The sequence below is a fragment of the Miniopterus schreibersii genome (genome assembly GCF_964146895.1).
Source record: "Miniopterus schreibersii genome assembly, chromosome: 6".
Lineage (NCBI taxonomy): Eukaryota > Metazoa > Chordata > Mammalia > Chiroptera > Miniopteridae > Miniopterus > Miniopterus schreibersii.
In genome coordinates this window covers 7,171,486-7,186,964 of record NC_138107.1, presented here as the reverse complement: position 1 = coordinate 7,186,964, position 15,479 = coordinate 7,171,486, and the positions used below count along the sequence as shown (strand labels likewise).

At 49.3% G+C, this 15,479-nt stretch overlaps 1 protein-coding gene across 8 annotated transcripts in view; it reads right to left on the bottom strand.

Annotated features, from left to right (window-relative positions):
* Nucleotides 1-15,479, bottom strand: part of ZNF76 (zinc finger protein 76) — a 32,530-nt gene that overhangs the window by 1,490 nt on the left and 15,561 nt on the right. For 3 of the 8 annotated variants that reach the window (XM_081139970.1, XM_081139971.1, XM_081139972.1), the window contains 12 exons: nucleotides 12,259-12,426; nucleotides 8,449-8,529; nucleotides 8,258-8,335; nucleotides 6,688-6,887; nucleotides 4,331-4,447; nucleotides 3,920-3,995; nucleotides 3,199-3,324; nucleotides 2,894-3,073; nucleotides 1,892-2,125; nucleotides 1,625-1,797; nucleotides 785-949; nucleotides 146-259 (listed from right to left, as the gene is read on the bottom strand). In XM_081139970.1, the coding sequence (XP_080996096.1) occupies nucleotides 146-259; nucleotides 785-949; nucleotides 1,625-1,797; nucleotides 1,892-2,125; nucleotides 2,894-3,073; nucleotides 3,199-3,324; nucleotides 3,920-3,995; nucleotides 4,331-4,447; nucleotides 6,688-6,887; nucleotides 8,258-8,335; nucleotides 8,449-8,529; nucleotides 12,259-12,331 (1,617 nt within the window). In that variant the 5' untranslated portion in view covers nucleotides 12,332-12,426. The remainder of the gene's footprint in view (nucleotides 1-145; nucleotides 260-784; nucleotides 950-1,624; nucleotides 1,798-1,891; nucleotides 2,126-2,893; nucleotides 3,074-3,198; nucleotides 3,325-3,919; nucleotides 3,996-4,330; nucleotides 4,448-6,687; nucleotides 6,888-8,257; nucleotides 8,336-8,448; nucleotides 8,530-12,258; nucleotides 12,427-15,479) is intronic. The other 5 variants (XM_081139974.1, XM_081139973.1, XM_081139975.1 and 2 more) reach the window with 4 other exon arrangements.

Here is a 15,479-nt window from a genome sequence, read left to right as displayed (position 1 = left end):
TATGTGGATGTAGTAAGAATGGGATTTATCCTCTGAAGTGAGCTTTTTTTGAGCCAAATGCCCTTCTCTTCAAGATCTCCATCTAATTCCTCTCCTCTCTCAGTTCCTTCCTCTGGCCCTGGGATCCTCCCAGACCTCTACTCACCTGCACAGCAATGTGCGTCCCATTGGCTGTGGCCAATAGTGCCACCTGTTGATGATGGAGGGATGCTACACTTGAGTCATCAGCCACCACAGCCCCAGAGGTAATGATTGTGACCTTAAATATAGATGAAAAAGGTTTTCCAACTCACCTACATTGCTCTCCCTCTCCCCAATCCAAACAAAATCCCTCCAAGCAAGATGGCTGGAAACAACCCAGAAGAGAATGGGTAAAACATTATGGATCATATTAATTAGCTTGGGGTTCAGAGTTCAGTGATGATGTGTTTTTAACTTACAGCCAACTTAATTTAGGCATTTTGGATCATAGGACAGAGCTGTAAAAGGCCCCAGAGATAATTCCCATATTTGAAAATGGACCGAAATCCATAAAAAGTGACTTGCCTGTGGTAGCAAAACAAATGAGGGGTAGACTGAGATTTCAAAACTGTCTCTTGACCCCCCAGTGAAATGCCTCGCAACAGGAGTGGCTGATGGCCCAGAGGAACTGGGGGAAATGCCCTTTTTGTGGGGGAATCTTGGTCCTTGTAAGAAAGCTTGACTAGTTGAGCCCGCACGTTAATGTATACCCAATGGAAAGGACAACAGAACAAGAAACCCCAAGCAAACCGCCTGGTCATACGGGCTGCGTCTGGGTGCCATCGGCGCTGACCATGGTGACTGTATGTGTGCCTGATGTGGCAAGGTTATCGTCGTGACTGGGGATGGTGAGGGTGGTGCTGCTGTGCTGGGTCACCATACTGATGGCACTTCCCAGGGCCTGCAGGTCTTCCGGGGACAGGTTGACCTGTCGAGGGGAAGGAAGATGATGAGCTGGGAGTGCAGTGCTGGGTTGTCTGAAAGCCCCTAGGAGGATGTATCCTGCTCTCCCAGACCAGGTTAACTTACTGGTAAGCTAGAAGACTGGCTTCATGTCACAGGGGTGGAGGGGTCAGGGACAAGCAATGAAAAGGCCCTAGGTTGTACAGAAGCTACACTGGCCACTTCTATTTACCACCACTTTGCCACAGGGCTCTGTTCCATGCGACTCAGGGTCTCCACCTAATTTCATCCTCATGCCAACTCCAAAAGGCACCGTGCACTCGACAGCGAGGGTGCTGACAAACGTCAGGTTATACCACTGGCTAGAAACCCCAGGCTTCCAGACCTCACACCACACTCTGGCTTCTCCACCAGCATGCCTCTTAAGAAGGACACCCAAGTGTCTCATTTAAGTGATCAGGACCTGTCAGCCTCCAAGTTAAGTAAACTACTAACTGTGCTCCAGAGTTCTAGAGACCTGCGGGATGCTTGCGGAGGGGCTGTTACAAGATTGGCATGCAGCTACAGCTCAATGATATCCATAAGGCTAAACAGAGACATTGGGTGGAGGTGGGGCTGTCAGAACTTCTGGGCTCTCCAGAGAGAGGGAGAGGGTGCCAGTGAGGGTAGACCACCTCATCTCTACCCCCAGGGCCTGTACCTGCTGGGCACCATCCTGAGTGATCAATGCCACCTGGGGGGCCCCATCCTCCTCAGTCACCATGGCAACTTGGGCTGGGACGTCATCACCCTCTTCTTCACCCTCTTCTTTCTCCGAAAGGTAAGCAATGCGAGGCTGTTTGGGTGGCGGGCTCTCCTCGGCTGCAGAGGCGGCTGGGAGGGGAGAGCCCAGGCTGACGCCTGACACCAGATGGCCAAGGGGAGGCCTGTCCTGTCCCCACTCTCACCTCCTGCCCATGCCCCTCACCCTCGAGCTGCTGCTGCTCATAAAGGGCCTGCTCACTCTCCTCTGTGGCCTCCAGCTCGCCGTGGGCGCTGCGCTTGTGCATGGCCAGGGTGGAGGTCTGCCGGTAGGTCTTGCCACAGGTGCTGCAGGTGTAGGGCTTGCAGTGTGTGTGCACCACGTGGTGCTTATACAGGCTTGAGTACTCGGTGAAGCGCTTCCCGCAGCCTGGCACCGTGCAAACGTATGGCTTCTCCCCTGGGGACACTGGGCTGTGAGGGGGTGGGTGGGAACTGGGGCTGGCAAGGGGGAAACTAAGGGGACCAGGGTGGGGGGTAGGGTTGGTGAAGGGCGAGCCAGAGGGAGGGAGAGGGACTAAGACATGGAACTCTAAATGGACAGACTTGGGGAAGATGGCCAGTAGAACACAGAGGGGACATGAGTGTGGGACACTGAGCCCAGAAACAGGTGGAGAGAAAAAATGAGGGGATGGGCAAAGCTGGGGCTAATGAAGGGGCTAGAGGGAGCACTGGGAGCTTGTAAGGTTGAAGATCATGAACAAAAGAGGCAGGGTTGGAGAGGGACGACTATCATGTCAGGTGCAATGCAGAGTGAGGGGGCGGAAGGCTGGATGAAGAACGTAACACTGGGGAGGGTGAGGAGTCATATGCACAGTGGATGAGGTGTGGAGCTGAAGGTGACATTTCCTTCTGCTTTTTTCCCCATCATGCTGACCCTGGCCTTTTACTGGGAGCTAGGCGGGAGAGAATTCAGAGTGAGTGTAGAGAGGTGGCAGGGAGCTGAGAGGGCAGGCAACACCTGTCACATTGCACACTGCAAGTGGAAGAGTGGTTCCGAGGACATGGCCGGAACCGCAGAAGCCCCTCGCCCCGCCCACGGACCAGCCTGGAATGGTCAGCAAAGAAGGGCTCAGGGCTGGGAGTCAAGAATGTGTCTCAGGTCAGAAGCCTACAGTAAAGGGGCTGGGGCCGCAGAGGGGCGGTCTTCGCATGCCAGCTGGCCCACCTGTGTGGATGCGCACGTGATTCTTGTAGTTGGTGGCGCTGGTGAAGCCGCGGCCACAGTGGGGCTCGGGGCAGGTGTAGGGCCGCTCGCCCGTGTGGGTACGCACATGTACCTTGCGGATATTGGACGTGGTGAAGGAGCGGCCACAGCCCTCGAAGGGGCACCGGAACGGGCGTTCACCTGTGGAGATGGGGTGTGAGGGTGGGGTGTGGTTCGGGAGGCGGGTTGTGCTGGAGCAAGTGGCAAGGACAGCACCAGGCTCCAGACCCAAAACTAAATGGATAGGGGGGCAGGGCCCAGCATACCAGTGTGGGTCCGGACATGCTTTTGCAGGTCTCCTGAGGTCTTGAAGGCCTTGCTGCACAGCTCCTCTGGGCACTTGTATGGCTTCTCACCAGTGTGGGTTCGCACGTGACTCTTCAGCCCATAGCCTGCCGGCCATGTGGGAGGGAGGGGTGAGGACACTCAGTGGGGCCTTATCCTCCACTATCTCTCTTCCCAATTCACAGGCTCTCCACCTTAAGGTGCACTCGGTGAGGCTCGACCTCCTTTGGCACATGAAGCCTGTGTCTGCCTCTCTATACCACCTGTGCCTGGGCAGGTGAGAAAGACTGGGGAAGCCCACTCTGCCCTCCTTCCCTCTGCCACTCTAGAACATGAGTGAGAGGGAGCCTAAAGAACCCATGGCTAAAGGTCCTTGATTCAGAGGAAAAGTGAAGCCCAGAGATGCAATGGCCGACCCAACACCCCACGGCTGGACAGTGTCAGAGCTGACACAAAAGGCTGAGTCTCTCTGTCAACCAACCCTCCAGGCTCCTCCTGCTGGCCTGCACCATGCTGCCACTTGCTTCTGTAACAGGGCTTCCTCCAGGGCTGGCACCTTGCAAGTCAGAGAGCTCTGACAGTAGTTTCTCCAGGAAGGCAGCCTGATGTTGGGCTCCCTAGAGGGAATTCCCAAAGCTAATCTAGAACCCTCTGCCTTCAACTAGAAGCAGTCCACCTTCAGTCTCCATCCACGTAGATCACCTGTGGCGAAGGCCTTTCCGCAGCTTTGGAAGTCACACCTATATGGACGGTCACCTGTATGAGCTCTTTCATGCACCTGTAAGGACAAGCAATCAATTCAGAGGGACAAGGATATGAATGGGCTCTTCAGTTCTTTTTAGGGCCCAGAGTATCAGTATCGGTCACCAACTTTATTTTGTCTCCTTTTCAGCTGAGAGGCTACCTCCTCCTGGGAGCCTCCCCTGGTTCTCTTTCTTCCTGTGCTCTTCATGTGTGTCACTGGCCCCTGTGCTGACATTTCTGTATACTCATGTCTTCCTCCAGGAGGCAATGAGCAACTTGAGGGCAGGGGCCCCCAGTCAAAGTGGGCAGGTAGAATTATGGGCTGGTGGGAAAGAGGGAAAGGCTGAAAGCTGTCTGTGGTAACCTTACCTTTAAGTGGTGAGCGGTGGTGTACAGACGCCCACAGCCCTTGTAGCCACAACGGAATGCTCTGTCCCCAACCTGCTGCCCTTTGCCGTTATGAGGAGCCTGGTTGTCATGCAGAACCTGAGGAAAAATCATTGCGTCCCTATATGCATTCTCCTCAATGATGGAAGGAAAAAGGTGGGACACAGGGCCCACCTGTGGCAGTTTAAGACCCAATAAACAGGGTTAAACTGCCAGGGGGAGAAGGGCAACCTGGGGTGACAGATCCAGACAGAGAGGGAACAGACATTGGGAACAGACGCACTGCAGAATAGGCTGGCATGTGGAGTCACCACCCATCTTTAATAGACAGAGGGAGGACTATCAAGGGCTGTGATAGGTACGGAAGAAAGGGCATCCTAGACAGCCAGGTAAGGTGGGGAGGGGTGGTCTGAATGGCTACACCTGAGCTAGGCTGGAAGCCAGTAACCCCTTTTATGACCATGCACACCTAGGAGGCCACAACTCTGGACACCTCTCCCCTCTGATGGGAGGAGCCCTCATCCTCCCCGTGGGACACCTGTGCTCAGAAGGGGCATTAACAGGGGGCTTGTTGTGGGGATGAGCTCACCTAGGTTCACCAGAGTGAGGGGGCCACAACAGCAAACTGCAGGAGCCCTGAGGACAGGGGCCTACAGGTCCCCACCAGCAGCATCAGCTCCAAGCACAGCGCCCAGCTAACTGAAAAATCCTTCCCCTTCATCTTTCCTGGGAACAGTGCCAGAGCCACCCATTCACCTGGCTTCTGGCTTCAGGGAGCTTACTCTTCTGCTTTCCTGGGGAGGGTTCTGAGGAAACTGTCCCTAGTCTTTGTTTCTGGGACACTTTGGCCTTCCTAGGAGCTCCTGAAACAGAACTTGGGAAGTCATGGTGGGTAGGGAATCAAGGGCTGAGGCCAAATTCATGGCAAGGACTGTCTAGTCAGCTCCAGGTCAGGGGGTCAAGCTGCTGACAAAGTTCCATGGACACTTAAGAAGCTGGTGGTTGCCAAGGAAGGGTCACAGGTGGCCAGGCCTGCTCAGCCAGCTAACCCACTCAGGCTCGAATTTCATTCCCATGTCTCACTAGCTCTCGGAGTGATCCAGGGAATTAAGGAACTTCCGGGCTGGAAGTGACCTGAGATCATCTGGTCCCATCTCATTGAGTTAGAGAGGAATAAGCTGAGGCCTGGGAAGGAGGGGAGTGGCTACCCAAGGTCTGACTGGGTAGAGGCAGAGCCAGTCATGACTGAAAGCCCCGCTGTCTTTCCAAAAGCATCAAGTCTCAAATTTGGCTTCTAAAATGCACCCAAGGAACAGGGGTGGGAGTGGGGATAGCTCAAAGTGGCCTGCTGTAAAGTTTTGTGCTTCATTTTGAAAAGACACAGGGTTTCCTCTTCTCTTCTATGATACAGCCACCCTAGTTTTATTATAAAAACAATCCCCATCTATGGGTAAAACTAGTTCATCCTGAGGAGGGAGAACCTGGCTTGGAAAGCTTACAGTTTGTCTGGCCAGGCGTGGCTCAGTGGTTCAGCGTCGACCTAGGATCCAGGAGATTGACGTTCGATTCCCGGTCAGGGCACATGCCCGGCTTGTGGGCTCAATCCCCAATAGGGGACGTGCAGGAGGCAGCCGATTAATGACTCTCTTATCATTGATGTTTCTCTCTCTCTCTCCCTCTCCCTTCCTCTCTGAAATCAACAAAGATATGTTTTTTTAAAAAAAGCTTACAGGTCTCTGTACCCGCAGGTCCTCTGTGGGCAGGACCATGGCTCTAGCACAGGCAGCTTGGACTGATGTTTGAAGAGCAAGGATCCTTTGAGGCTGAGCTACTGTGCCGGCCTGTGTTCCAAGAATCCCAGCTGCTCTGTCGCATCTGCCCTCGTCACTGCCTACTGAGGTTATTTCCCCAAATGACTAAATGAATAACAGAGAAGACATAAATATAAGAACATCTGACCTCAGTGGACTGGAAAACTAATAAAAGACACTGGCAAGGGCTTCCTGGACAGCACAGAGGATTATTACAACAGCCAAAGTGAAACAAGGCTTAAATCCCCCAATTCCCACTGTGCGGCTGTTGCTCTTGCTCACAGCTGCCTCTCCTCTGCAGTCGCGGCCTAAGCAAGGGTGAGAGGAAACAGCTGTCGGCAGCGCGGCCAGGCTGCAATGCACGCCCCGGCCGAGGATGTGTGAGATGAGCTGGGGAGCTGGAGAGCTGGGGTACAGGGCAAGGCAGTAGCCCAGGCCATGTCCAAGCACCAGACATCTTTAGAGTCTTGTCCTCTAAAGAGGTAGCAGTTCTGGTAGGCCAAGGAGTGCCAGGCTCTGCGAGCTCACCTTGCTGGCGTACTGCTCCAGGGCGACCACTGTGTCTGCGCTGAAGCCCTCGTCATCCTCTGTGGCCAGGTCCTCTAAGCCCACTTCCGTCTGCACGGCCAGGATGGTACTCTCTGCCGGCACAGCCACAGGGTGGTGAATGTAGGCAGTGGAGCCATCCTCCAGCTGGACGGCTTCCAGGGCGCTGGGGTCATAGCCCTCTGCGGGAACATGTGGTTATGGTTAGCCCAAATGCTGCATGAGGGCAGGAGGTAGGGCTTGGACCCTGACTTTAAGGCAGAGGTGGGGAACATCTGGCCGTTGGTCTGGCCCTGCCAAGGCAACTGCAGGCAGGACTCAAAATTCAATAAATCTAGGAGCTTTTTTCATAGCTAATTTTTAAGTTGATAATTTTGTATGGCCTGTGAATGACGTTATAAATATCCAAATGGCCCTTGGCAGAAAAAAAGTTGCCCACCCCTGCTTTAAGGTAATGAGAGGTACATAGACCAAGGAGGGTCTCAGTGCCAGGTTTCTCCTGGTCCGTTACCATGGTGATTCATTCTGGCTGGCCCTCCTTCTGGGGCTCCTTTTCCTAAGGACAAGGTCTATGGAGCACTCACTAGGAATTCACAAGCTCCTTGAGAACCTGAGGGGACAGTCATCATCCTGACCTATATGACCACAAGAACCTCCTAACTGGTGGTCCCTTAGCCCCTCTACTTCCCTCCAAGCAGCACAGTATCTGCTGTGCTGAGGGATCTTTGTAGGACACAAATGTGATCATGTGACCTGAGGGCCTAAACAATTCAACTGCTTCCGACTGGTCTCAGAATAAAGACCAAAACCTTTCTCCTGACACTCACGCCCCAAGCACTCTGGGCCGTGACTCTCTGTTTGGCTTCATCTTACCTGTTCTGCCTTCACCCACAGTACTCTAGTTTCTAGCAGTTTCTGGAATGTGCCATCCTTTCTCACTGTCTCTGGGCCCATGCATGGTGTTCCTTCTGTCTGGAGTACTGACTTTCCCTGTCACCCCTCTTTCCCTGCCAAGTCCACTTCACTCTTCAGTTCTCAGCTCAAGTGCCACTTCCTCAGAGATACCCTCCTGAGCCTGGTCCCTATGTGTGATGACCAGCTCATCAGTGATGATTCACATCACTGCTATTCCCCACCAGACCCCAGGGCGGCTGGGACTGTCAGGTTGTTCTCTCTTGTGTATTCCACGTGTAGCCAATGCTAGGCACATGAGTAGTCACTCAAGAAACTACTTATAGGATGAATAAACTGTTCTTCTTCAGTACTTTAGGGGCTTTAGTCTTATAAGTTATTTGCTCCTGGTCTTGGATGGCATCCTTAGGTCCTCTTTAAAGCCCTAAGACTTTGTAATTGTGCTAGAGCCAAAGCCACCATCAAGGCCCAGCTTTCTGGGGATAGGAACAGCTGCTCCTGTGGTACGCACAAGGGAAGGTGGGTGAGAATGCTAATCCAGGTGAGCTTGGGGACTGCAGCTCCCACAACTGTGCCCCAACTCCCAGGAAACGCCACCCCATGCCACAACCTCCGCCAGTCATGATGACCAGGACCCCACCTTTGGGTGTGCGGTGTATGTAGGCCATGCTGCCATCTTCCAGCTGCACAGGCTGTCCATCCTCAAAGGAAAGAGGTTCTGCAATGAGAGCAATGCCTGCTTTTCTCTGGAGCTTGGTGCCAGGAAGGGGTTCCTTGGTGGGGACTGCCTGCCACCCCTCCATGAAATGGGGTGCCTTGGGGTGCCCTCACCTTTCTGCACCGTCACTTGGTGAATGTATGCAGTGGTCCCATCCTCGAGCTGAATCACTTGCCCTTCAAGCAGCTTCTCTCCTATGGAGGCAGATATGGAGAGAAGTGGGCCAGGCCCAGAAGGGACTGCAAACACCTGCCTGTGTTTAGTGGAGGCCTTTCTGAGACACAGGTGTCACATCTGTGTTCCTAAGCACAGGTGACATTTCCAGGTTACCTTGCTCTCTGCCTCCATAGGCCTGGGCCTCCAAGGTACAAAGGGTAAAGACATCCTGCCATGAGGAACCACATAGATCCCAATAGATTCCCTTCCTGTCACTCACAGGACGAGCACCCTCATTTATTATTCTATACATGCTCAACACAGTGGGGACTTCCAACCTGCCGAGACTGAACTAAATGGAGCATAAAGGATGCCCCGAAACCTACAAAGGACCCAATGGTCAAGAGTCAGACAGGGCTCAAACTAATACATCAAAACACTGACCCATCTCCGCTGTGGCAGCATGCCAAGGCCGACACCCTCTGATAGGGCAGTATAGCTACTGCTTAGAAGCAGTGGGCTCTGGGACCAGTCCAGGCTTCCTGGGTCTGAACTGTAGTTCTACCTCTTACTAGTTGTGGGATCTTGGACAGCTCATTTAACTACTCTGTGCTTCAGCTTCCTCTTCTTAAGATGATTAAAAATTGTGTTTTCTTCACTGGGTTGCTCTAAGGGTTAAATGAGTTAATGAATATATAACACTCAGAACAGTGCCTGTTGTGGTCACTAAACCTTAGCTTTTCTTACAATAAGCCCAATGGGCATATTTGAAGAAACAGAAAGTAAAGCAATTAGGAGCAATGTGATGTGACGACTGTGCTACCATGTGCCCATCAGGTCTTGCTCCACTGCCAGTGGTGGGTCAGATCTCCTTCAATGATCTCTGCCATTTTCATTTCAGTTGTCTATTAAAAAACTGACTCACCTAAAGCAACAAAATAGCACTATAAAATTAACAAGACTCCAGAGTTCCTAAGGTATTATCCTTCCTTTATCTCAGATTCTTACTGGAAAGCCCTTCTAAGAGCAAAAGGCTCTTAAATTTTTGTGTCCAGTGAGTTTGAGAGGAGGGAATAGGGAAAGGAAGTGAGACAGGGAAGAAGGGGATTGAAGAGGTAACAACAGGTGGTTTGTTCATTCCTTTCCTTTCAGGTTTCAGGTTTGGGAAGCTGAGCTCTTCCAATATGGGTAAAGGACCAGGCAACTACGTCTGGCCCAGCTCTCTGCTGATGTCTCTCCCTCAGAGGAATTCCTAAACTTGTTCCCAAACTGAGTCTTCTTGGGTCAGTAATGAACAGTTCTACAACCTCGTTGAAGGCAGGTAAAGTGGAGATGAAGGTAAGCAGCAGAGGGAGAGGGACCCACTACCCAACCCTTCCTGAGACCAGTAGGCCACTCTGCCTTTTAACACTTTATCTGTCCTCGCAGGGGCACCAGTATTGGGGGTCCTGACAGCCTCAGGAGAGCTGCTACCAGTAGAGTGGGCATTGCTTCACGGCAGAAAACACAATGTTGAGAAGAGTTATTTGAGAGAAAAAAATTTTTAATGTAGAGCTATCAATATTTTATTTACACTTCTATGTTCTAAATACAATCCTTGATTTTTTAAAAATATGTCTTTCTTGATTTCAGAGAGAGGAAGGGAGAAGGAGAGAGATAGAAACATCAGTGATGAGAGTCATTGATTGGCTGCCTCCTGCACACCCCCCACTGGGGATTGAGCCCACAACCCAGGCATGTGCCCTGACTGGGAACTGAATTGTGATCTCCTGGATTCTAAGTCGATGCTCAACCACTGAGTGACGCCACCTGGGCGCCATCCTTGATCTTAAAGTAAATTTATATTGAACACACTATATATATATTTTACTAATATACATTTAACCTGTGTCATACATTTTAATTTAAAATATATTTTGAAATGTGTCATATTCGCTGAAAAAGAATTTTAACCTAGAATTTCCTCTAACAACCAGAGACTACAATGGGGAGAGGGAGTCGGGAGAAGAACTGGCTGACGGGACCTCACGTCCCATTAGACAGTGACCGTACACTTCTGTCAGTCGGAACAGTCCAGTGCATTTATTCATAGCACATTCTTCCCCTCTCAGAAGTCAGGTGTGAATTACATGCTTTATGCTCACCCTAACTTCAGGTAAACCTCATGAGATGAAGGGGCCCCATCAAGGGCTTCAGAGGAGCTCACCAGAGAGAGATGCCTTCCGAGACAGTGAGGCTCTGCACCCGGAAGGCCAGCTCTACCCTTGACGGTGTGAAATCTGTTGTGTGTGAGTGTGCGCACACATGCAAGCACACACTGCGGCACCCTGGAGGTAGCAGAGAACAGAGCCAGGAAGAGTGAAGAGAGAAAGATATAAACGAGATGTAGGGGAGACAAAGAGACCCAGATACAAGAAGGAAAGAGATAAGGAGAGTGTGGCTTTCTCTGGCCAAATGTGGCCACTTGCATTCACTTATTCATTCAACCATTACAAATTCATAGCAGGAGACTGAGGCCTGGGAAATAACTGGGTCTGTGGAGTAAACACAGTCCAGTCTACAGTTCCTAGTTTCTTCCACCCCAACGAGACTGCAGCAGCTCAGCAACTCCTGTGATGGGAAGTCTGCAAACAGAGGGTTTCAGGCTTCAAAAGTATTCTAGGGAAGTTCCATGTTCAAGAAAACTAAGCCAGGCAGACCCATACATCCTAGGTCTTCATAAGAAACCTTTCCAGAAGGCACCCCTCTCGCTGTCATATGGAAAGAGCTTACTGATGAGATTAAGGGGTCTCTTTGTCATCATCAGGAAGCAAATAATTAAAATGAAATCAACAAAAATTATCTGTAAACTTGGAAATTTTGACAATGTATTGAAGTGAGGGAGGGCAATGTTGCAGTGACAATGCAATTGTGAGGATGGCAGTGCTCACGGAGACCAGAAAGGCAAGACAAGGCCTAGGAATGAGGCAGTGCTTGCCCAGTGCTGTCCAAGGCAGGCATGCATGCCACCTGGCGTGCCTGAGACACTGGGGAGAAACAAGGAGCCTGTGGTGAAGGCCCTGCCCTTCAACAACACTCTGATCTGATGCCACCCTCACCTTGATCTTAAGTTCCCAAAGAATCCAAATTTCAGGTAGAAAATGAATTTTTTTAGTATTTAGTGTTATTACTTTAGTATTTTTAGCATTTAATCCTATGTTTATACATGTGTACCCCATGCAGTATTTGGGACATACTTTTACTACAAAATTATCTGTTTATCTGAAATTCAAATTTAACTGTGTGCCACGTATTTTTATTTCTGGCAACCCTAGTGGGGCCTAAGGCACGAGGTCCATTCTTGGGTGTCCCTCTCTGGACCTAGAAGAGTATCTTGTACATGGTATGCTCAGGAGATAGTTTGAGTGCTTAAACTTGCTTGGAAGCTCTGAGAAACTGGACAGGGAGTATTTGAAAAGCAGGAAGTCAAAACCAGAGCTGTGGGCCTCTACTCCAGAAATATTTGCGAGCTACTTACTACATGTAAGGAGTTCTGCTTTCAGAGTTCTTGGCTTCCATGGCTGGGCTGGGCTGAATTTCCAGCTGCCTAGATGTCTTTTTATTTTAAAGAGTTCCCTTTTTAATAAATTTCCTCAAGAGGTTCTCATGTAGAGCAAGCTGTGGCAAGCGGGTGGGAAGGTAGGGTGGGGGTGAGACTCTTGGAAAGGGACACTGCTCTCCAGAAGCTGGGGGATGGGGGGGATCCTGAGGTCTCCAAAAGTACTCACCTTTGACAGCTTGCTGGACATAGGCTGTTGTCCCATCACTGAGGGTGACCGTCTGCAGCCCCAAGCTCTCCATGGCAAACTGCTGCTTGTGCACTCAGACATGAAGTTGGCTTCTGCCAGCACCGTGAGCCACAGCTGACATCAGGGATTTCCTCCTGGGTCACAAATCTGAGGAGAAAGACAGTTTCACATTATGAGTTGCACAGCTTCCTAATGCTGCAAGGACACATAAGGAGAATGAACGAGGGCAGCCAAGAAGAAAAAGAGATGAATTCCCCAAAGTAGATAACTATGTTGGTTTTTATGAAGTGGGTTCAAAATATACACATCTAAGAATTCTAAAATTTGAGCATAAAAGCAGCATGCCAGCCAAACTGGCTGTAAATTAAGATTTCATTGATCAAAAGCTACTTTTAGAAGGGAGCCCCATTGGAGGCAGGCAACCAATCTCACTGCTGCTGGTTGTCTCTACCCATTCTGACACCTCCTGTGCTCAGATCCATTCATGCACTGGCCCTGCTGACCCTCCTTAGTGAACATCCCACAGGCACCACACATGGAATGAGTTCCCAAAAGAACTCACAACCTCCCCACCCCCAGAACTGTTCTACTTCCAGCTACCCAGAATCAGTGGGGTCATCCTTAAAATCTAGGTGCATCCCTATCTAACAGCACACGCAAAAATGAACTCAAAATGGATTAAAGACTCGAATGTAAGACCTGAAACCATTAAACTCCTAGAAGAAAGCATAGGGGGTAAACTCCTTGACATCATTGGTGATGATTTTTTAAATGTGACACCAAAATCAAAGGCAACAAAAGCAAAACAAGTGGGACTACATTATACTAAAAAGCTTCTGCATATTAAATGAAACCATCAACAAAAGAAAAGGCAACTTAGGAAGTGGGAGAAAAAATTTGCAAATCATATATCTTATAAAGGGTTAATTTCCAGAATATATAAAGAACGCATACAATTCAATAGCAAGGAACCAAACAATATGATTAAAAGTGGACAGAGGATCTGTATAGACATTTTTCCAAAGAAGACATACAGATGGCCAACATGTACATGAAAAGATGCTCAACATCCCTAATCAGTAGAGCAATGCAAATCAAAACCACAATGAGATATCACCAAATACCTGTTAGAATGGCTATTATAAAAAAAGACAGGAAATAAGTGTTGGTAAGGAAGTAGAGAAAAGAGAACCATTGTATGCTATTGGTGGGAATGTAAGTTGGTACAGCCATTATGGAAAATAATATGAAGATTCCTCAAAAATTAAAATAGAACTACCATATGATCCAGCAATTCCAATTCTGGGTATTTATCCAAAGAAAATGAAAACACTAACTCAAAAAGATATATGCTCCCCCATGTTCATTGCAGTGTTACTTACAATAGCCAAGATATGAAAACAATCTAAGTGTCTATCGATGGATGAATGAATGGATAAAGAGTGTGGTATGTATAGGGTGTCCCAAAAAAACGTAAACACACACTTTGAATAATTATAAAGGCAGTGTTTATTAAAATACATTCATTTTCATAACTGAGCTATCAGCTATATACCTTTTTTTGGGACACCCTATATATTGCAATAGAATATTATTCAGCCATAAAAAGAATGCTAAGTGAAATAGTTAGAGAAAGACAAATACCATATGATCTCACTAATACGTAGACTCTAAAAAAACCCACCAAAAACAATAAATCAAAACCAAGGTCCTAGATACAGAGAACAGATTGGTGACTGCTAGAGGATGGGGGCTGGGTGTGGGCAAAATGGGTAAAGGGAGCCAAAAGGTACAAACTCCAGTTATAAAATGAATAAGCTTTGGGGATATAATGTACAGCATAGCGACGAAAGTTAATAAACTATACTGCATATATGACAGTTGCTAAGAGGGTAAATCTTAGAAGTTCTCATCATAAGAAAAAATTCTGTAACTATGCATATTAACGAATGTTCATTAGACTTACCATGATGATCATTTTGCAAAATATACAAATATTAGATCATTGTTGTTGCACACCTGAAACTACTGTGTAATACTGTATGTCAATTATACCTCAATTTAAAATAAAGCCTAGGTACCTGTTTCAGGAGAGTATCCCCTCTCCCCTCTTGACTACTTACTATAAGTGTTTCCTAATGTAGGTCCTCAAACTCTTGCCTGTTTCCTATTCATTTTGTAATATTTTGTTGGGATGACTTAAAAAAAAGGCACAAAAGTAAATTTACCACTGCCTTGATTAAAACTTGCCCTGGCTGGTGTGGCTCTGTGGTTGGAGTGTTGTCCAGCGCACCAAAGGGTGTCGGGTTTGATTCCTGGTCAGGGCACATACCTCGGCTGCGGGTTCAATCCTTGGTTGGGGCACGTGCCTGAGGCAGCCAATGTTTCTCTTTCACATCAATGTGTCATGTCGAGCGTGTGTGTGTGTCCCCATGGAATCAATGAAACGTGTCCTTGGGTGAAGATGAGAAAAAACAACAACTGTTCCATGGCTTTCTATCACCCTTAGAGTCTACCCTGCAGGCAAGGCTGGGTCCCCTTATAAGTCCCTGCAGCCCTGGGCACCACCTCTTCCTAGCCCTCGCACTCCTGGAGTCACCTACTTCAGTGCTTGTCACTACCTCTTTAGCATTTGTTGCCTACACAGGACTCTGGGCTGCAGCCTGGTTTCTGGTTCACTGTGGGCTCTCCACAAATCCTTGCGGAGTGACTCACAGGGTCCTCATGTGCGAGGCAGGAAAACTGGAGCGTCCAGCTGGCAGGACTTCCTCTGCATCTGCTGTGGCGTGGAGCCCACTGCAGTTGGAGAGCCCACACTTGTGAAGCCTCTGCTCATGGTTGAGTAGTTAAGATTCTCTTTACCACATGTCCAAAGAATTCCCCTGGACTTGGAATCTAGACTGGCTACCTGATCCTCACTACCCACCAGCTAATCTTCTCGATCAATGCCACTCAAACTATGTTCATGTCAGGGCGCCCAGAGAGGATATTTACATGTCACACTGTGGATGCTGCTGCCTGAAGCCAGAAGCAACACCAGCTGGAGCTTTGGCAGCCCCGAGGGATGAGTGGATCAATTTCTTAACGTAACTATAGCGACACACTGGTTGGGATGCTCTCCCCTAGACTTGGCAGCCCCACTAGGATAATTCATTCATTCTGTCCGTAAACATTTACTGACTGGGCTGCTCCAGGGACAG